Below are 21,776 nucleotides of genomic sequence, written 5' to 3'. Positions count from 1 at the left end.
AATATTGGGCCCTTTGAGCCTGCACTACCATTCAATATGATCATGGCTGATTATGCAATCTTAGAATCCCATTCCAACTTTCTCTTCATGCCCTTTGATCTCTTTAGCTGCAAGAGCTACATCCAGCTTCCTCTTGAATATATCTAATGAGCTGGCCAAGCTTCCTGTGGGAGAGAATTCCACAGGTTCACAACTCTTAAGTGAAGAAATTATTCATCTCAGTCCTGAATGGCTTACGCCTTATTTGTAGATCCCCAGTTCTGGACTTCACCAACCTCAGGAACATTCTTCCCATATCTAGCCTGTCCAGTTCCAACAGGATTTTATATGTTTCTATGAGATCGCCGTCACTCTTCTACATGAGAGTGTACAAGCCCAGTTGATAAAGTCCTTCCTCATATATGAGTTCTGCCATCCCAGGAATCAGTCGGGTCAACCTTTGCTGGACTTCCTTAACAGCAAGAATGTTCTTCCTCAGACTAGGAGATCAATACTGCACACAATACTCATCGTGTTTCATCACCAAGGCCCCGCATAACTGCAACAAGACATCCTTACTCAAGGTTATGACGAGGTTCCCCATGGGAGACTGATTAGCAAGGTTAGATCTCACGGAATACAGGGAGAACTAGCCATTTGGATACAGAACTGGCTCAAAGGTAGAAGTGAGAGGGTGGTGGTGGAGGGTTGTTTATCAGACTAGAGGCCTGTGACCAGTGGTCTGCCACAAGGATCGGTACTAGATCCTCTACATTTTGTCATTTACATAAATGATTTGGATGTGAGCATAAGAGGTACAGTAAGTAAGTTTGCAGATTACACCAAAATTGGAGGTGTAGTGGACAGCAAAGAGGGTTACCTCAGATTACAACAGGATCGTGACCAGATGGGCCAATGGGCTGAGAAGTGGCAGATGAAGTTTAATTCAGATAAATGCGAGGTGCTGCATTTTGGGAAAGCAAATCTTAGCAGGACTTATACACTTAATGATAAGGTCCTAGGGAGTGTTGCTGAACAAAGTGGGCGGCACGGTGGCACAGTGGTTAGCACTGCTGCCTCACAGCGCCTGAGACCCGGGTTCAATTCCCCCCTCAGGCGACTGACTGTGTGGAGTTTGCACGTTCTCCCCGTGTCTGCGTGGGTTTCCTCCGGGTGCTCCGGTTTCCTCCCACAGTCCAAAGATGTGCAGGCCAGGTGAATTGGCCATGCTAAATTGCCCATAGTGTTAGGTAAGGGGTAAATGTAGATGTAGGGGTATGGGTGGGTTACGCTTCGGCGGGGCGGTGTGGACTTGTTGGGCCGAAGGGCCTGTTTCCACACTGTAAGTAATCTAATCTAAAAAGAATCCTTGGAGTGCAGGTTCATAGCTCCTTGAAAGTGGAGTCACAGGTAGATAGGACAGTGAAGACTGCTTTTGGTATGCTTTCCTTTAATGGTCAGAGTATCGAGTACAGGAATTGGGAGGTCATGTTGCGGCTGTACAGGACATTGGTTAGGCCTCTGTTGAAATATTGCATGCAATTTGGGTCTCCTTCCTATCAGAAAGATGTTGTGAAACTTGAAAAGGTTCCGAAAAGATTTACAAGGATGTTGCCAGGGTTGGAGGATCTGAGCTACAGGGAGAGGCTGAACAGGCTGCGGCTGTTTTGCCTGGAGCGGAGACTGAGGGGTGACCTTATAGAAGTTTACAAAATTATGAGGGGCATGAATGAAATAAATAGACAAAGTCTTTTCCCTGGGGTCGGGGAGTCTAGAACTAGAGGGCATAGGTTTAGGGTGAGAGGGGAAAGATATAAAAGAGACCTAAGGGGCAACTTTTTCACGCAGAGGGTGGTACGTGTATGAAATGAGTTGCCAGATGAAGTGGTGGAGGCTGGTACAATTGCAACACTTAAAAGGCATTTGGATGGGTTTATGAAAAGGAAGGGTTTAGAGGGATATGGGATGGGTGCTGGCAGGTGGGACCAGATTGGGTTGGGATATCTGGTTGGCATGGACATGTTGGACAAAGGGTCTGTTTCCATGCTGTACATCTCTATGACTCTATGCATTTTATCAAAGTTTTTCATCTTGTGTGCATCACATTTTGCAACAACAACACTTCCACTGTATGAGGAGTGCGCTATTGGTCCGCGATTGTTATCTGACTGGTAGATGCATTGCCATGGACATGACTTGGAGATGCCGGTGTTGGACTGGGGTGTACAAAGTTATATCACATGAAAGTGAAACTGTTACTGTATTCTAACAGATGAAATGCTTAACAGACAATCAATTTTTCAATGTATAATTTCAGTTACATCACACTGTAAATTTTTGCTATAAATTCTGTATTACGATCGAGCCCTCCACTATCACCCGAAGGAGGAGAAGGAGTGTCGCTCCGAAAGCTAATGTGCTTCCAATTAAACTGTTGGACTGTAACCCGGTGTTGTGTGATTTCTAACTTTGCCATCTAGTTAACTGTCAGTCAGCATTAATATCAGATTTTGTTTAAATTTTAAACCAGCAGGTTGATTTTGGTCAGAGAAATGTCCTGGCAATCAATTAACCAGCAAATGATTTTCACCTATTTTATTGAATTGAAACAGGCACAATGCAGTGCCTACTCCAAAATGTCATTGTCCAATCACTAGAGAAAGAAGCCTACATTCATGTTATTAGTGCAAGTTATTGAACATGTCATCTCGCAAATGAATCAACGCAAGTTAGTAATGAATCAGGTTCTTTTAGTTTTGTAGGAGTTATTGTTTTAAGTCAGCCTAGCTATGCCCACTTCTGATACAGTACAATTTTAAATTCCAAGTTAAAGACAAATAATTGAAACGTCTAACTGTATCCCAGATATCGGTGGAGACCATAAGTTAGACAGTGGTTGAAGATACATTTCACATATTAACAAATGAACTTTGCTCCCAGGGTTTGCTGCAAAAAGTTAGCACGTTTAAGAACAGATCCAATTAACAATAGGGTTCAAAAAAGTAACATGATCTCCTACTTAATGTGAGTGGACACTTACGATGTTTGATTGCTGAACTCCACCTCCTGCTGTGATGATTGGTTTAGTTTCTTTCTGTACACAAAGTTCAGAGGGATCTGCAGTGTTCTTCACTACAGTTGGCTGATTAGACAAAGATACACTTTGAAAGAATAAAAGTTAACATTGTTTGTTAAAAATTAGAATATTTTCTCAAACTGTACTTTTATCAACTCTACAATTTATATTTAGAGGGAAGACAACTAGGACTACATTATTCACATATAATTGTACCTCCATTCAACCAGTTGTTGCCAAGGTATCTAGTCACGAATAAAAGCAGAAACGTCTAATCGTGATCACAATATTACTTCGTATAATGTTTTCAAGCCAAGCAATGTCAGATAGCCTTGCCTCCTCTCAAGTGCTTGATGAAAGGACATCAATGAACATCCTGAAAAATGACCAGTAATTGAAAGCCCCAGAAGAACTATGTTTTGGTCGAAGCAAGGATGCACATCAGGCATACTGAGGAGTGAGGAGCAAAAATACAATAGTGGCATATTATTGTGCATTATTTCTTGCTTATCACATTTGATTGCAAATAAACCCATTGAAAGAGTTCTTTCAGATACGGATTTTTAAAATATACATAGATTTCAATTTACAATTCTACAATTTCACATGAAGTGAAGTACTGTATCCATGCAACAACTGGGAAAATGGAAGCGGACTTCCTTACTAAAGTTTAAAATAGATGACAGGAATTTGGCTGTTTGCAAGAATGAAGCAGGCTGACTGTGAAAATTTTAAAAAGCTTCTTCAGGAAACCTGTTGGAGCACCAACAGTTACAGTGAACTCAAAGTTTGAGAGCAACTGGTCATCACCAAGACCATAATAATTTCTTTATAGTCAAACCTGTAATCTTCACCCAAGTGTGAATGCTTTCACCTAAATTGAAGTGTATCAGTCATCCACATACTACCTATAGCTTTGAAAGTCTATTGCTCAGATAAATAGGATTATCCCTTCCAAAAGATGGGGGACATGTTCTCGCTCTACTAAGTACCTGCAACACAAAAAACATGATTTGGCCCAACTGGTCCACATTGGTGTCTCTGTTCCATACAAACCTTCAACGTTTCAGTATTTTGCTGCTTATTAATGTTAGAAGTCGAGACTGTTACCTCAAAACATTCTCTAGATTTAGCTATGTTAGTCATTGCCCAAATGTGTTAAATGTAGGGTTATGCCTGGGTAATTCTAATAATAAAATATCCTGGCATGTAATTAGAGTAACGCTTTACAATTTGAAATGGACAGTCACATACTCTTTCAAACTGAGAAAACACAATGAGATAAGGCCAATTAATAAAGTTATTGATTTCTTGGTTTGATGGTGTGCATAATTATGATTAGAATTAGTTTGCACACCAACAGATGCCAACTCATTGTGCCAATTAAATTATGTAGTAGTCCCAACAGGTGACTTTAATACTCAGTGGGAGTCTCTACCTTCCCATCTACATTGATACCCTTAGATTCTTGACTGGCAAGAGTGTCAATCAACTCAGCCGTAAAACATTTAATGACCAGCTTCCAACACTATCTGAGAAACAGAATTCCACGGACTAACTACTCTCACATCTCCATCGTAAATGGCAAATCCCTTGTTTTTAAACCATGCCCATAAGTTTAGGTTCTTCCACAAGGTGTCCTCTCATTCTTCTAAACTCCAATGGTTACAGATCCAATCTGTCCACCCTCTCTTAAGAGAACGTCTTCATCCCAGGAATCAGTCAAGTGAGTATTCACTGCACACACTTCCAATTTAATTATATCCTTTCTTAAATAAGGAAACAAAAAGTGAGTATAATTTTAATGGTGAAACCGAGGAGGTTTAGAGGGGAGTTGAGAATATATTTCTTCACCCAGAGGATGATGGGAATCTGGAATGCACTGGCTGGTAGAGTAGCTGAGGTTGGAAACCTGAGTTGCAAAATGTTGTGCTGGAAAAACACAGCAGGCCAGGCAGCATCTGAGGAGCAGAAGAATCGATGTTTCGGGCATAAGCCCTTCTTCAGGAATTCCTGAAGGGCTTATGCCCAAAACGTTGATTCTCCTGCTCCTCGGATGCTGCCTGGCCTGCTGTGTTTTTCCAGCATGACATTTTTCAACTCTGGTACTCCAGCATCTGGAGTCCTCACTTTCTCCAAGGCTGGAAATCTAATAACCTTTAAAAACTTATTCAGATTAGCACTTGAAATGTCTTAATATTCATGGTTGTGGTCAATTACTGGATGACTTTCAATTTAGAATAGCTTTTTGTCAGTGTGGACTCAACACAAGGGCCTCTTCTGTACTTCTATTCTGTTAAACTAAAAGTATTCCAGACATTCTCACCAAAACCCCACACAACTATAGCAAAATGGTCTTTTTTTATATTCAACCCTCCTTGCAAGAAACACATTTCCAGCCTTAATTACTTGCTGCATTAACACTTTGTACTCATGTACTTGGTGTCCTAGATTCCTCTGTACAAAGCTCTCTATTTATAAAATATGAACTTCCCTATTCATCCAGTACAAGTAGGCATAGCCACATTTTCCCACATGATACCACATTCACTTTACCCAACTATATCCCTTTACAAACTCCTGTCCTCAATTTACTCTCCACATATCTTTGCACTATCAGTAAATGTAACAAAGACACATCGGGTCCATTCATTCAAATCATTGATATGGACTGCAAAAGTTGAGACCACAGCTGTGATCCATGTTGCAATCTACTTGTTACGCAAAGCCAGGCATTGCCAATTTAAACTGCTGTTCCCCATGAGCTAAATGATCCACGCAAATACATTACTGCCTACACTATGAGCTCATACTTTTTTTGCAATATCCTTTGATTTAGCAGCTTGGTAAATGCTATCAGAAGCTTCAAGTATTTACACGGTTCCTTTATCCACTTGGTTTGTTACTTGCTCAAAGAATCATCAAAATATTGAAGCTTGATTTCCCTATCACAAGACTATGTTCACTCTGCCTGATCACAGTTATGATTTTCTAAGTGCTCCATAATCCCCTAACAGAGTCCAGTATTTTCCCATGACAGATGTTAAGCTATTTGGTCTGGAGTTTGCAGATTTTTCACTCCCCCCTCTCAAATATAAAAATGAGCTAAATTTGCTATTTTTCACAGGAGACCTTTCTAGAATCTAGAGAATTTTGAATTTTGGAAAATTACAACCAATGCAACTACTTATTCAGTAACTATTTATTTTAATGAAGCCCATGAAGTAGGGGGGGGGGATATATGAAACATTTTTAAGCACCTTAACCTTGTGATTGTAATAGTTTTTTTTTAAGTTCACCTTCCCCTTTATAATTATTTCTAGGATGTTACTTGCACCTTCTACAGTGAAGCTAGATGGAAAATATCTGTTCAGTTTGCCAGCCATTTCCTTATTTCCTATTCATAACTGCCGAGATTTACTGTCTGGAGGATCAATGCTCAGTTTAGAGTTGTTGTTATTTTCTTTAAGTATCTGGAGAAACTGTTGTTATCTATTTTTAAGGCATCAAGCTAGCTTCCTCTCATACTCCATTTTCTCCCTTTTATGGTCCAATCTACTGATCCACAATTAATTTTTGAAGAACTGATAGGTGTTTTCTTTCAATATGATACAATCTTTAACTTTCTTTGTAAGCCATGGTGTATATACTCCTAGATCATATCTCCCCCCTCACTTGAATATATTTGCTGACCACGGAGATGTCTTCTTGTACATCTGCCACAGCATTTCTACTGACCTATCCCTTAACTTTCCAGTTCACTTTGTTTCTTCCTTTGACAACTGCTTCGGCTTTTCTTAATTCTGTGAGAAATTGCTTGAAAATAAGTACATTGACTGAAAACTAGATCCAACTACCAAAATCAAAACAAAATCCCAAAATATGAAGTTTTGTCCTTTTATCATTTCTGTTTTATAATTATATCTAATTCAATCAATCTACAGTTTTAGTTTATTGGTCCATTCAACAGTGCAGCAATTGGAAACCAATGACAGGATTGGGCAGAGTCAGCACGAACTGATGAAAACAGGCTTGACAAATATACTGGAAGCTTGTGAGCATGTAACTAAGCCAGTGGATGTGGGTCACTTGAATTTGACAGAAGGCTTTGAATAACATCCTATGAGATTAGCAAGTAAAATTAAAATGCATGAAATTGGAACGAACAGGTCATTTTCTGAATGACATCCAATGTCTAGTGGGGTACTACAAGGATCAGTGCTGGACCCAAGCTATTCACACACTATCCCATGCTATTAATTATTTACATGAGGGAACAAAATTAAATATTGTTAAATTTGAAGTCAAATCTGGATAAGAGGGTGAACTGTGAGGAGATTGCAGAGGTAGTTCAGTGTGATTTGGACAAGTTGAGTGAATGGACAAGAGCATTGCAGGTGACTTATAATGTGGGTAATTGTGAGGTTATCCAATAGCAAAAACAGGAAGGCAGATTATCTGAATGGTGATGGATTGGAAAAAGGGAGGTGCAACATGATCTGGTGTCTTTGGACACCAGTCACTGAAAGTAGTCATATAAGTGTACAGAAGGCAAATTGTATGTTAACCTTCAAAGCTGGAGTATTCAAGTATAGGGATGTTTTGCTTCAATTGATCAGGGCCTTGGTGAGATCACACCCTGAGTACTGGTCTCCTTATTGGAAGATGGATGTTCTGGCAATAGAGGAAGCACAATAAAGATTTACCAGACTAATTCTTGGGATGGTAGGACTGGTGTATGAAGAGAAACAGAATGGTTATGACTATATTCACTGGAATGTAGGAGAGTAGGAGGTTCTCACAGAAACCTATAAAATTTTAAACAGGACTAGCCAGGATAATTGCTGGACGAAAGTTCCTCATGGTCACAGTCTAAGAATACAGGCCATTTAGGCCTGACTCAAGGATTAATTTCTTCATCCAGGGAATGGTAAACTTTTGGAATTCTCTACCGCATAAAACAGTTGAGGGCAAAACATTGAATGTTTTCAAGGAGTTGGATATAGTTCTTAGGGCTAAAGGCATCAAAGGTTATAGGGAAAAAGCAGGAACAGATTCAAAGGGCTAAATGGCCTCCTCCTGCTCCTATCTTCTTTACTTGTATGGTCTATGAGAACTTGATGGGTACCTCAATCATCTCACTAATTTCAATGCTGGAGGAAACAATGACTCAAATTTTCCAAGAAGTGACAATCATCAACAGATCTAGATTAGAGTGGTGCTGGAAAAACACAGGTCAGGCAGCATCCGAGGAGCAGGAAAATCGACATTGCGGGCAAAAGGCTTTTGCCCGCAATGTCGATTCTCCTGCTTCTCGGATGCTGCCTGACCTGCTGTGTTTTTCCAGCACCACTCGAATTTAGATTCTGATCTCCAGCACCTGCAGTCCTCACTTTCGCCTAATCACCAACAGATCGCCAACTCACCCCTCCCTTCTTGCATTTGGACCCAACTCATTTCTTGCTGGCACTTCCAATCCTGTGCAGAGCATATCTGAAATCCAATAGTTTCCAAGTAGAGCAGGATAGTGAGATAAACTCAAAATTTGGCCCTTTTTTTCCCCTCACTGTAGAAGCCAAATTTCTCAATGTATCTGTATAGTTACTCATTGTCCTATAGTTTGCAGGTAACCAATAGCATTTCCCACCAGTCCGATAGTGATCAATCCCCAAAAGCAATCATCAATCTCATTGTTCTCCTATAGCAATCAATAACCTCCCCCCATCCCGCCAAACCAATCTTTTCACCTGAGTGATCATTCACACTCTCCCCTCTGTCAAAAGAGCAATCAGCTTTTCCTACCCATGGCAGTGACATCATCCCCTTTCACACACTCCAACAGCGATCACTGGGAACCTACTCCCTCTTCATCCCCCAAACCCTTTATAGTAATCCTTCCCCTCATACCCTGCCAACAGCTACCTCTTCCCTCCTGCATGAAACTGTTCAAATACAGCCCTTCCACCTCAACCACAGACAGTTCTGACTTCAACCAGCCAGGAGTCAAAGACTTCAGAAGGTGGTTAAGGAGAGCAGGTGCTGCACAGGGACAGCCCAAGTATGTTCCTGGACTGAACTGAGCAATGTCCATCATTCAGTAGATGCTGACGGTCAGACTGGTCATATTTCAGTGGGTGATTGTGGTAGTAGATGGGAATTAAAGGACATTGTCCATGATTTGGGGAGGGTGAAGGAGAGTGAATACTGTCTATGGGCAGTGAACATTACGTGGATGCAGGAATGCTTTGACATTCCAGCTGATTTATACAGCTCAGGAGGCTTTAGACCAGCTATGAAAAGCTCTAACCAAATCTATGTAAATAACCAGTTGAATGACCAAATATATAAATCAGAAGCAGAATTTGCTTGGTTCTGGCCAGTCACAGGTTTAAAGTTTAAAGTTTCTGCACAAGGTCAATGGATGAATGGGATTAAGTTTGGACTTTTACAGGGTCCCAAGAAACATCAGAAACCTAAATTGGAGGTCTGTTCCCATGTCAGAAGATCAGGACTCATACTTGTAGATGGATAATTTAAAAACAAAAGGTGCGAGCATGGTGCTGGAAAAGCACAGCAGGTCAGGCAGCATCAGAGGAACAGGAGGATTGACATTTCGAGCAAAACCCTTTTATCAGGAATGAGGCTGTGAGCTGAGGGGATGGTGAAATAAATGGGGGTGGAGGTAGCTGTGAGTGTAATAGGTAGATGGAGGGGGTGGGGGGTAATGGTGATAGGTCAGTGAGGAGGGTGGAGCAGATAGGTGAGAAGATAGATGGATAGGTAGAACAGGTCTGAGGACGGTGTCGAGTTGGAAGGCTGGAACTGGGATAAGGTGGGCAGAGGAGAAATGAGGAAGCTGATGAAATCCACATTGATGCCATGGAGTTGAAGGGTCACAAGGTGGAAGATGAGGTGTTCTTCCTCCAGGCGTCAGGTGGTTAGGGAGTAGCAATGGAGGCGGCCCAGGACCCGCGTGTCCTTGGCGGAGTAGGAGGGGGAGTTGAAGTGTTCGGCCACAGGGTGGTGGGATTGGTTGGTGCCGTTGTCCTAGAGATGTTCTCTAGAAGACACTATCTCTTATTCCCAATTCCTCAACCTACACCACATCTGCTCCTAGGAGGACCAGTTCCACCACAGAACACACCAGATGCCTCTTCTTTAAAGACCACAATTTCCCCCTCCCACGTGGTTGATGATGCCCTCCAGTACATCTGATCCACTTCCCGCACCTCCACCCTTGAACTCCACCCCTCCAACCGCAACAAGGACAGAATGTCCCCAGTCCTCACCTTCCAGCCCATCAACCTCCACATACATCGCATCATCCTGTACCATTTCCGCCACCTGCAAATGAATCCCACCACCAGAGATATATTTCTCTCTCCACCCCTATCCCTTTCCATAAAGGCCATTCCCTTTACGACTCCCTAGTCAGATCCACACCCCTCACCAATCCACCCTCCCCTCCCAGCACAGGAATTTCAAAACCTGCGCCCACACCTCCCCGCTCACCTCCGTCTAAGGCCCCCAAAGGAACTTTCCACATCCAATCAAAGTTTCACCTGCACTTCCACACGTCATTTACTGTATCCGTTCCTCCTGATGTGGTCTCTTCTACATTGGGGAGACACCTACTCTCAGAACGCTTCAGAGAACATCTCTGGAATACCCACACAAACCAACCCTACCATCCTGAGGTCGAACACTTCAACTCCCCCTCCCATTCTGCCAAGGACATGCAGATCCTGCACTTCCTCCATTGCCACTCCCTAACCACCCAACACCTGGAGGAAGAACGCCTCATCTGCCACCTCAGCACCCTCCAACCATACAACATCAATGTCGATTTCACCAGTTTTTCCTCCCCCCACCTTATCCCAGTTCCAACCTTCCAACTCGACACCACCCTCAAAACCTGTCCATCTTCTCACCTATCCACTCCACCCTCCTCTCTAACCTCTCAACATTAACCTCACCTCCACCTACCTAACAGACTCTCAGCTACCTTCCCCTCCTGCCCCACCCCCCCTCAGCTCACAGTCTCTTTCCGGATGAAGGACTTATGCCCGAAACATCGATTCGTCTACTCCTCGGATGCTGCCTGACCTCCTGTGCTTTTCCAGCACCACACTTTCGACTCTGATCTCCAGCATCTGCAGTTATCACTTGCACTTAATTTTTTTTTAAAAAAGTCTAGATTGCAATTGAACGCATTGTCTTCAGATGTGGCCGACATACTCTTGATTCAAGGCTAATAGTTCAACATTAAAGTTTATTAACATTGTTTAATAGTTTAGAAGCATGTTCTGTTTGTATAATTATTAACAAGTTTCATGCTAAATTGGTTAGTACAAGTTACTCATGTTATTCACTTATCCAAATTGGTCTGGTAAATGGTGGTTTCAGGAGTACTCTAAAACCATGACAAATACCTGGCATTCATCTTCAACGAATCAGGATTACTGAACAGAGTCCGTACTGTTTCTTTCAGCAATGACCCTACAATGTAATTCAGTAAAGACAAAAAAATAAAATTTGAACTGAGCTAAACAGATTCTACAACGAAATGAAAATTAGTCTGTGGGACAAAACATCAAACACAGTATGGGTATAAAATTCAATTAAGTATATCATGCCAACACTAACTCTGTTACCAAACTGATCTTCTCAAGGAATTGTGTCAGGGAAAGAAAGAGTATAACTTTGATTAAATTACTATACGTGAAAATGTCAATGCAACTCAAGCCGAATTTCTTCAGAGGTAGTTGGTAAGGACAAGGAGAGCAGAGATATCATTTAGCATTAACACAAATAATCTCTTTGGTGGAATATAAAGTAGCACAGAGAGAGTCACTGAGTTAGAGTTTTACAGCATGGAAAGAGGCCCTTCAGCCCATCTAGCACCTATCTACCTCATCCCATTTTCAAGCACTTTGCTACAATCTTGGATGCCATGGTACTTCAGTAATTATCTAAATACTACTTATAAGTTGTGACGATTCTATCCACCTTTCAGATTATGAGTTCCAGATACCTGGGTGAAAAAAAATTCTAAACCCCTCTAAACTTGTTGACCGCTATCTAACTCTAATTATTGGCCTCTCTACTCAAAAGAAAGGCTTCTTCGTATCTACTTTATCTTGATCCCTCATATTTCTGCGCCACTCTGGGGTTCCTCAGCTTTCCATGCTTTAAAGAACTCTGAGACCACCTACTCTCCCTTCACAGCTGAAAAGTTCCAATGCAAGTAACATTCTGGTGAATCTCCTCTGCATTCTCTCTAAATGTAATTACATTCTTCCCTGAGTGCCTGGAGTATGAACAGAAATGCAAACAGCACTCCAGCTGTGGCATAACTAACATCCTGCATTGTTTCAACATAACCTCCATCCTTGTGTTCAATACATTGACTAGTAAATGCAGGTATCCCTGATGCCTTCTTAATCAATTTACCTACCTGTCCTGTTGCTTTCAAGGATCTATGGACATCAAGGCCCCTTCAATCCTCTATATTCCCCAGGGTCATAACTATTTGTTGTGTAGTTCTATCCCTTGCCTTGTTAGTCCTCTTGGTGGTTCAGTGATTAGCACTGCTGCCTCATAGCACCAGGGACCCAGGTTCAATTTCACCCTGTGACTGACTGTGTGTGCAGTTTGCACATTCTCCCCATAGACTGTGGGAGGAAGCCCATGCAGTTAAAGATGCACAGGTAGGGGTGGGATGCCCTTCAGATGTTCAGGGTGGACTTGTTGGGTCAAATAGCCTGCTTGCACTCTGTAGGGATTCTATGATTCTAAAATGCTTCACCTCGCGCTTTGCAAGATTAAACTCCACTTCCCATTGTTCTGCCCAGCTAGTTCACATTACCCTGGCGTCTAAGGTTGTCCTCCACACAACTGATCATCTCATCAATTAGTGAACTTACTGATCAAACTTCCTACATTAGTGTCTAGACATTGATGAAAACTACAAACAGCAAAGGGGTCATCACCAAACCTGTGGTATGTCAGTGGAGTCCAGTTATAAAATAATTTTCAACCCCCTACTCCTGCCACTAAATTGCCCATGGAGTCTTACATGACAGACTGGGCAAGGTGGTGAGACCTTAACAAAAGCCATACTGAAGTCCAGATGGACCACATCCACTCCACCCTTATTCATATATCTAGTCATCTCTACACACAAAAAAAATCAAACCTGTCAGACAGGATCAACCCCTGACAAAGCATTGCTGACTATATCTCCCCCTGACAAAGCTGTTAGAAAGAACAAAGAACGTGGATCTAGCCGTTCCTATAGAGCAATAATTATTTGCTCCCTGAAACGGTCTCATGTGAAAGGAGTTCAGTAAATTCTATTCAAACTTCCATAGAGTTAGGCCCATGGAATAAACAGACCAAATTTTACACACTAACTCACTCCATACTATTGACATAGCAAATGAAAAGATGGCATTTGAGTAGGCCTTTCTTTTTCTGATGTAGACCTTACCAAATGGTATTTTACACAATTAATTTAGGAGTTTGAAGATATTGGGCATGCACATTAAGTTTTTTTTTAAAAATGTGAAGAATGCATTTCTTTCACACAAAATAAGGAAAAAAAGAAACAGACTTCTAGTCACTTATACATTCAATATTGGTTTAAACCAAGGAGGTAGCATCATACTATATGTTTTCTGGTAGTTAACAGCAAGCATAATTTGTTCTACAATACCTTCTGATCCATTTTCCAATTGCTCTTTAACTGGTTTCAGCAGTAATTCAGTGGCACAGCTCTTTTCTGGACTACATTCAGGGCTCGACTCCAAATGTAACCTAAAGTTCTGAAGGAAACAAATCTCATTCAGGTGGATGAGCAGGACAAGAAGAAAAAAATAAAAGGAATTACACAAATCTAACTTTGTCTTTTTGGTAATGTTTTACTGCAGTGCTGAAACCCAATGAACCCACCTCAGCAACTGCCCCAACCATAGCGGGGCAAGTCCAGCATCAAACTATTTAGTCATCTCAGGACTCACAGCACAATGGAATAAAGTAATTCTTGACACTGGAGGGATTGCCTAAAACAGACTGCAGTCCATTTTGTTTATAAAAATAAAAGATTGGTAATTCTTCTATGCTACATGAATTTTTCAAATTCCAAATATGTGACAGAGTTGGATGCAATTGCAGCAAAGCTTTTAAATATCAATATTAATAAATGGGAAGTTTTAAGGAATGGCCTTTGACTGTAATTTATTCAATGCGGAGCAGCTTTAAAAGTTCCTTTGCTGGCTGTACTAATTTCTGACAGTCTCGCTTCAGCTCTTTGCAGGTATAGACTCAACAAAAATTGCTTTCCCAATGTCACTAATTCAGGCCTCAAATAAATTAGCAGGAAATGGCAGGAAAACAAACAACCTAAAGTTCAAGACACAATTAGCCAGGTTTCCTTCAAAATGCAGATAATATTGAAAATGGAAAACTTCACAATTTTGGTTTCTTTTACATACCTAAAATTTGTTTGTGATAATTAAAAGAACTTTGGTAGTATTAAATGGAAAACTATAGAAAAAGGTTAACATTAACACAGGGAAACCTCTTGAAATAGTTTTACTAATCTTATAAATAGATGTTATCTCAACATCTTAGAAAATAAATAGAAATGTACCTTAATATTTTGAACACTTAGAAGATATGATTGTGACAAAAATACTGTTGAATTAACACACTGTTAAAACTTTCACATTTTTAAAAAATAGAATGGTTTGAATTTAGTTGGGCCATTTGGAAAACATCAATTTTACACATGAGAAAGTTTTTTTTTGTTCATGGGAATGTAAGCGACTGGCAAGACCAGCACTTCACTTGGCTTATATTTGGGATGAATTTAGAGGAAAAAGTGTGGAAAGGCTGGTCTTGTTGGGAGTTCAGAATAAGCAAGAACCTTGAGATGCAAGCTCCTGACAGAACTTATGGATATGGAAATAATGTTTTCATGTTTTCAGAGAGCCACTGATGAATAATCATTGAATTTTTAAAGAGATACAGGCTGATGGACTTCCATCTTAGGTCACAGGAGCACAGAGCTGAACTCAGATTAATTGGTGTTTGCAAGTTAATTGAACATCAGTTCTCAACAATAGGAGCTATACTGCATTTGAACAGGTGGGGAGCTAATGTTCTCAAACATAGGATAAAAGTGTGAACAGTAAATAGAAGAAGAAAATGTAATGAAGTTAAGAGAAAGAGAGGTCAATTGCAGTTTCTCAGATTGGCTGAAATTTGGTTATAGCAATAGACAAGGTTCTGGTCTGGGACAGCTTCTGCTCACTCTGTACGTTTAAAATGTACATGCAGGATCAAAGCGCATGCTGCCTAAATTTGCAAATTATATTAAAACAGTTGACACTTAGTCTTCAGACAAGTTTCACCAACATGATCCCCTCAATCGAGGGCACTGACCGTAAAAGACAATAAGAAATAGCAACCACAGTTTGGCTGAGCCTGCTCTGCCATTCAACACACCTAATCTGACATTGCTATATCCATCTACTTGCCCTTTTCTCTGTAACCTTGACTCTCCTAATAATGAAGAATTCATCTATCCTAGCATTACCACGGATTCTACACCCCCTCCACTGCAAAAGTTCTCTGACAAGGTGGTGTAAAAACTCAACCCTTGAAGAAATTCCTCCTCATTTCAGTCTTAATTTGGCACCCTTTATTCTGAGACTAATCCCTTTGATCTGAGAGTCTCCCATGAGGGGAAACATTATCTCAGTATTTACCCTATCAAGCCCTTTAAAAAATCCTGTAAGTTTCAATTAGATCAGTGCCCATTCTTCTAAATTCCAATGAGTAGAGTGTCTCAACCTATTGAGCCTTTGCTCATAAGACAATCCCTTCATACCAGGGATATTCCTAGTGAACCTTCTCTGAACTACCACCAGTGAAATGATATCTTTGAATTAGGGAGCCAAACCTGCTCTCTGTAATCCAGATGTAACCTCACCACTATCCATACAATTGCAGTAAGGCTTCCCTACTCGCATACGCCAACCCCCTTGAAATAAGGGCAACATTTTATCAGTCTTCCCAATTACCTGCTGTACCAATATGCTAGCTTTCTGCGTTTTGTGCATAAGTACCTTATTCCCTTTCTACAGGTTGCAGCTTTCTACAGTTTTTCTAAATTAATATAATACTGCTCTTTTGTTCACTTTGGAAAGGAAAACTTCACATTTTCCCCACAGTATACTTCATTTGCAAACTTTCTGCCCACTTATCAAGAACTCTCAACTGTTAGCATCCATCTCGCAATTTACCTTTCCACCTATTTCTGTAAAATGTGCAAATTTAGCTAGAATACATTCACTTCCTTCATGTCAAATGGTCACGGTCCCAGCACCGATTCCTATGGAACCCCACTGGTTACAAGTTGCCAACCAGAAATAGAACCCTTGATCCAGATTTCTTGCCCATTAGCCAATTCTCAGCCAAGCCAATATACTACCTCCAAAACCAGGTGCTCTTATTTTACAACTTTATCTTTTGTAAGGTAACTTCTGGAATTCCAAATACAACACACCTACTCTTGTTAAGACTTGCACTCAGTAAAAATATATCCATAAAGAAGGAAAGGTTCTAAGAGAGTGATAAAATAACCATAGCTCAGAAGGGAAGTTAAGAAATTGGGGGAAAAAAAGCATTTAATGATGGATGTGTCAGTGACAGATCCAAAGACACAGAAAAGTTCAGAATCCAGCAAAGGAGAAAAGGTGAAAAGATTGCTTGCTTACTGTCATCCCTGCTACTCTATCTGTCCAGTACATTGGAGTTAACTCCATCCTCATTTCATTGTAATTGACTAAGTTAAACACATTTCCAAGCCAAATTTATCACTCAAATTGACAATAAAATTGAATCATGTTAGGATTACTACTTTCTAGGGAACTTTGACTCAGGTCATTTATTAATTTATTACACATTTCTGCATCAAGGACAGCCTGTTCCTGGTTGGCTTCATGATATATTGCTCTAGGAAAGTATTCCAAATGCACTTTAATGAATGTTTTTGTTGTAGTTACCCTTTCAAACTTGGATTAACACAATCAACATGAGCAAAAGATTAAATAGGTTAAATAGGCAGTCAGGGAGGAAATTGCAGGGATCCTTGTATACGTACCTGTATCACCTACAACTACAGGTGAGGTGCCAAATGACGAGAGTGTGGCTAATTTTATACATCTTTGTTTAAAAGGAATGCAAGGAGAAGCCTGGGAACAATAGACCAGTGAATTTGACTTCAGTGGTGGGTAAGATATTGGAAGTGATTCTGAAAGATAGAAGTTATTTGGATTTGAAGAGGCATTGAATTATTAGAGATAGTCAGTATGATTTTGTGCAAGGGAAATAGTACCTCTCAAACTTTGATTGAGTTTTTTTTGAGAAAGCAACCAAGAAGATCGACAATGGCAGAGCGGCAGTCATTGTTTATTTGGATTTCAGTAAAGCCTTTGACAAGGCTCTGCGTGTTAGACTAATTAGTCAAGTGTCAAGTTAGATCACATGGGATTCAGGGTGAGCTTGCAATCAGATACAAAATTGGCTTAATGGCAGGAGACAGAGTGAGAGTGGAAGGTTTTTTTTTCAGACTGGAGGCTTGTGACCAATAGTGGTCCACAGGCATCGATGCTGGGTCCACTTTTATCTGTCATGTACATAAACAATTTAGTTGAGAATATAGAAAGCAGAATTCGTAAGTTTGTGGATGACACCAAAATTGGTAGTATAGTGGACAGTGAAGAAGGTTTTGATCAATTGGGTCAAAGGGCTGAAGAGTGTCAGATGGAGTTTAACTTACATAAATGCAAGGTATTGCAGTTTCACAAAATGAGCAAAGAAAAGACTTACACAATTAAAACTAGAGACCTGGGTAGTGTTGTAGAACAGTCACAGCTAGGGCCTCAGGTACATAATTCTTTCACGTTTGCATCACACATACACAGGGTGGTTATGAAGGTCCTTAGCATGCTTGCCTTCATTGCTTAGACCTTTTGAGTATTAGAGTTGGGACATTATGTTGAGGTTGCACTAGATATTGGTGAGGTCTCTTCTGGAGTACCACATCCAGTTCTAATTTCCATGTCATAGGAAGAACATTATTAAGTTGGAGAGAGTTCAGAAGAGATTTACCAGGATAATGCCAGGAATGGAAGATTTGAGTCATAAGGAAAGGCTGGGACTTTTTTTCCAGTGGAGCACAGGATGTTGAGAGGTGACCTTATAGAGGCTTATAAATTCAGAGATATAGATAAGGTGAATGGCAGATGTCTTTTCTCTAGGGTGGAGCAATTCAAGGCTAGAGGTCATTTTTAAGGTGAGAAGAAAGATTTGGAAAAAGACAGTTTTTTTTTAAAAAGCACAAAGTGGTTCAACTGTGGAATGAACTTCCAGAGCAAGTGGGGAATGTGGGTACAGTTACAATGCTTAATTTACATGTAGTTACAACATGAATAAGAAATGTTTGGAGGGACATGGACCAAAGAGGAACTAGTTTAGCTTGGGATTTGGACTGGTTGGATCATGGGTCTGTTTCTGTGCTGTGTGACTCTAGGACAAATGGAACCCTATTCTTTGGAAGTTAGAAGATTGAGAGGTAACCTCATGGAAACATTAGACTCTTAAGAGGTTGGACTCGCTTAATATTGAGAGGTTTCCTCATGGGAGAGTAAAGGACCAGAGGCATAAAGGGGTCCCAGTTTAAGACTAAGGTGAAGAAGTTTGGAGTCTTTGCAATTCCTTGATAGAGCTATGGGGGTAATATCTTTGTGCATATTTAATAGAGATAGATTCAGAAACAATAAGGTAATTAAGGGTTACTAGAAAAAGGGAAGGCAAGTGGGATGTGAGGAGTGCCACATTTTAATCATGGAGCAGGCTGAAGGGGTGAGACAGTCTACTTCGGTTCATATTTCTTATAGTCTTATGCTTATAACTGAGCTCCGCACAAAGTTGGCAAGATGTTTCAATAAGCAGAAAAGTGGCAAGTCAAGTTGAAAAGTGGTGTACTATGAAGTGAGGGAAAATGATTAGATGTTCTAGAAAAGCAGAGAAGTTTGGAAACATGATAATAATATCTCAAGTGTGGTAATTTCAATAAGATCACACAAGCCTTCAGGGCATGTTGAGCCAAATTTTGTACGTAGTTTTGCAATGCAACTTCACTTCTTATTAAACTGCATGAGTGGTCACTGGCACCACCAATGCTTTGCTATTAACCAGTCATTATTTTACCAGACAATTATTCATTATTGGATAAGATTTTGGAAATGAATATTCAGAGAAAGAAAAACAATTTTTGGAGAGGTTCAAGTTAATTAAGGAGATCCGATGCAGACTCAAAAGTAAGATATTATTCAACTAATTTAATTTTTCTGAAGTATCAGATCTTAGAGAAAAGAGGAGCAGAAGCAGAGCATAGTCACTGAGCCAACTCAGCCATTCAATATGATCACACAATCTTGGTTTTCCACTCCACTTTCTTGCTCATTCCACACATCTCTTCTAGATCTAACAGCTGCATATCTAAGCTTTATGTATTCAATGGAATGCCAACAATTAATAATATTTTACGTGAAAAAATTTATCATTTCAGTCTTAAATGTTTACCACCTTATCTTGTGACAGTGCCAGTGTTGTGGATTCCCAGGCCAGCAGAAATAACCTCCTCGTGTCCACTCTGTCAATCGCTGTCAGAATTTTGCATGTTGCATGAGATCAACTCTCACTTCATCAGCCCAATTTACTCAGTCTCTCATTTTAGGACAACCCTCTCATTCCATGGGCAAATCTAGTGAACATTCACTATATTGCCTCCAAACAAAGTTTTTTTTGCATGTTGACTGAAGTTTTCCTGATGTGGTCTTACCAAAATCCTCACATCCTTATTCTTGTATACCAATCCACTTGTAATTGAGGGCAATATGTCATTTGTCTTCCTAAATGATTGCAGTAAATGCATGCAAAAGTTTCAGCATAAACACACCAAAATCTCTCTGAACATCTACACTGGAGTTTCACACCTTTTGTTCCTTGAAGTGAAGTGAATATCCTTATACTGGATTAGTAGTGCTGGAAGAGCACAGCAGTTCAGGCAGCATCCAACGAGCAGCGAAATCAACGTTTCGGGCAAAAGCCCTGAAGGGCTTTTGCCCGAAACGTTGATTTCGCTGCTCGTTGGATGCTGCCTGAACTGCTGTGCTCTTCCAGCACTACTAATCCAGTATTTGATTTTCAGCATCTGCAGTCATTGTTTTTACCTTGAATATCCTTATACTTCACCCACATTATACTGCAAACTGTTGAGCAATCATTAAACTTGTCTATATCTATTTGCAGCCTGTGTTCTCAATTTACATTTCACCTAGCTTTCTATCTTCAATATTAAAAAACACACACTATCCTTTGCCACTTCATCTAGAGTGTTAATATGAATTATACTTAACTGAAGCCACAGTTCTAATTCTCATGGTAATCGAATAGTCACAACCCACTTTGAGAAATGCCAAATTCATCCCTAGTTTCTGCTTCCCATTCATTAATCAATCATCTTAAAACACATTACTGTGTTATGCCCAGTTCTGAGTGTGTTTATTTTGCCTGGCACTAAATTTCTAAAAGAAACTCAGTAAATAGCTAGAGGTTCTGTTTTATTCATTCAATTGTTACATCATAACACAAAAGGAGAGACACAATAAGCAGAACGTTCAGCAATAGGGTGGGTCAGGAACTAAGATGTAAGATAAGCCTGAGCAGGATCAACGAGGTAAAAACAATATCTGCAGATGCTGGAAACCAAATTCTGCATTAGGGGTGCTGGAAGAGCACAGCAGTTCAGGCAGCATCCAACGAGCAGCGAAATCAAGCCAATAGAGTTGGGGGAGGGGAGGAAGTTGAGGGTCACTGGTAACTGGAAGGATCAAATAGTGTGGGGGGGGGGGGGTCATACGTTGAAGTGAGGAAAAGGTGGCAGAAGTAGTGAGAAGGCAAATAGAGATGATATATTTCTTTAATATTCTAAGTTATAAAAAAGTTTTCATTGACTAACGTAGGAATTTAGAAACAAAGTAATTCAATTTAGAGGACATTTTTTCTGATAAGAAAGGTCCTTTAAAATCCTTTTACTTTCATTATAATGTTATTATCAGATTCACTTAAAGTTATGATTAAAAGAACAATTAAACTTTCAAGTGAGGACTTCATTTATTTTGATATCAAACTTAGCATGGAATTTATGATGATTACTAGTTTCAGTAGATCCACTAAGATTAGCCTTGTGTCATTATCCAACACTAGATCTTTAATTTTCGTCCAGATTATTTCATTATGCATTATTCCAGAATATTATACTGAAAATATTGTAAAAACCTTGTTAATGTTTAATCTGTGAATTAAAACCCCTTAGTTATAACACTACCTTTCTTCAAACTCCATTTGCCAGAGCATTAAACAAATTATTGGTGTAATCTAAGACAATTAGAAACTGTCCTAAGAAACTGCCACTTTTGTATTGACTGCCCCATATATTTTCTTCCCAATTACTTTTAGTCCTGTCCAACTTTCTTGATTGTTAATTCCATCCAAACTGAATACAGGCTCGTCAAGAATCTGAACCAGGGCTTCTCTCATACTAAAAAAACGACGTTCTTGGCTGGGCTCGTAGCGCATCTGACTC

At 40.1% G+C, this 21,776-nt stretch overlaps 1 protein-coding gene across 2 annotated transcripts in view; it reads right to left on the bottom strand.

The window, feature by feature from the left end:
* The window catches only part of LOC140477106 (N-acetyltransferase ESCO1-like), a 42,524-nt gene that overhangs the window by 12,364 nt on the left and 8,384 nt on the right, over positions 1-21,776 (bottom strand). For both annotated transcript variants that reach the window (XM_072570395.1, XM_072570393.1), the window contains exons 3-5: positions 13,773-13,881; positions 11,488-11,554; positions 3,020-3,140 (exon numbers count right to left, since the gene is read on the bottom strand). In XM_072570395.1, coding sequence (XP_072426496.1) covers positions 3,020-3,140; positions 11,488-11,554; positions 13,773-13,881 — 297 coding nt within the window. The remainder of the gene's footprint in view (positions 1-3,019; positions 3,141-11,487; positions 11,555-13,772; positions 13,882-21,776) is intronic.

Source organism: Chiloscyllium punctatum, chromosome 5 (assembly GCF_047496795.1).
Source record: "Chiloscyllium punctatum isolate Juve2018m chromosome 5, sChiPun1.3, whole genome shotgun sequence".
Lineage (NCBI taxonomy): Eukaryota > Metazoa > Chordata > Chondrichthyes > Orectolobiformes > Hemiscylliidae > Chiloscyllium > Chiloscyllium punctatum.
Note: the sequence above shows the minus strand (reverse complement) of the source record. Positions and strands in the feature narration are given on the sequence as shown.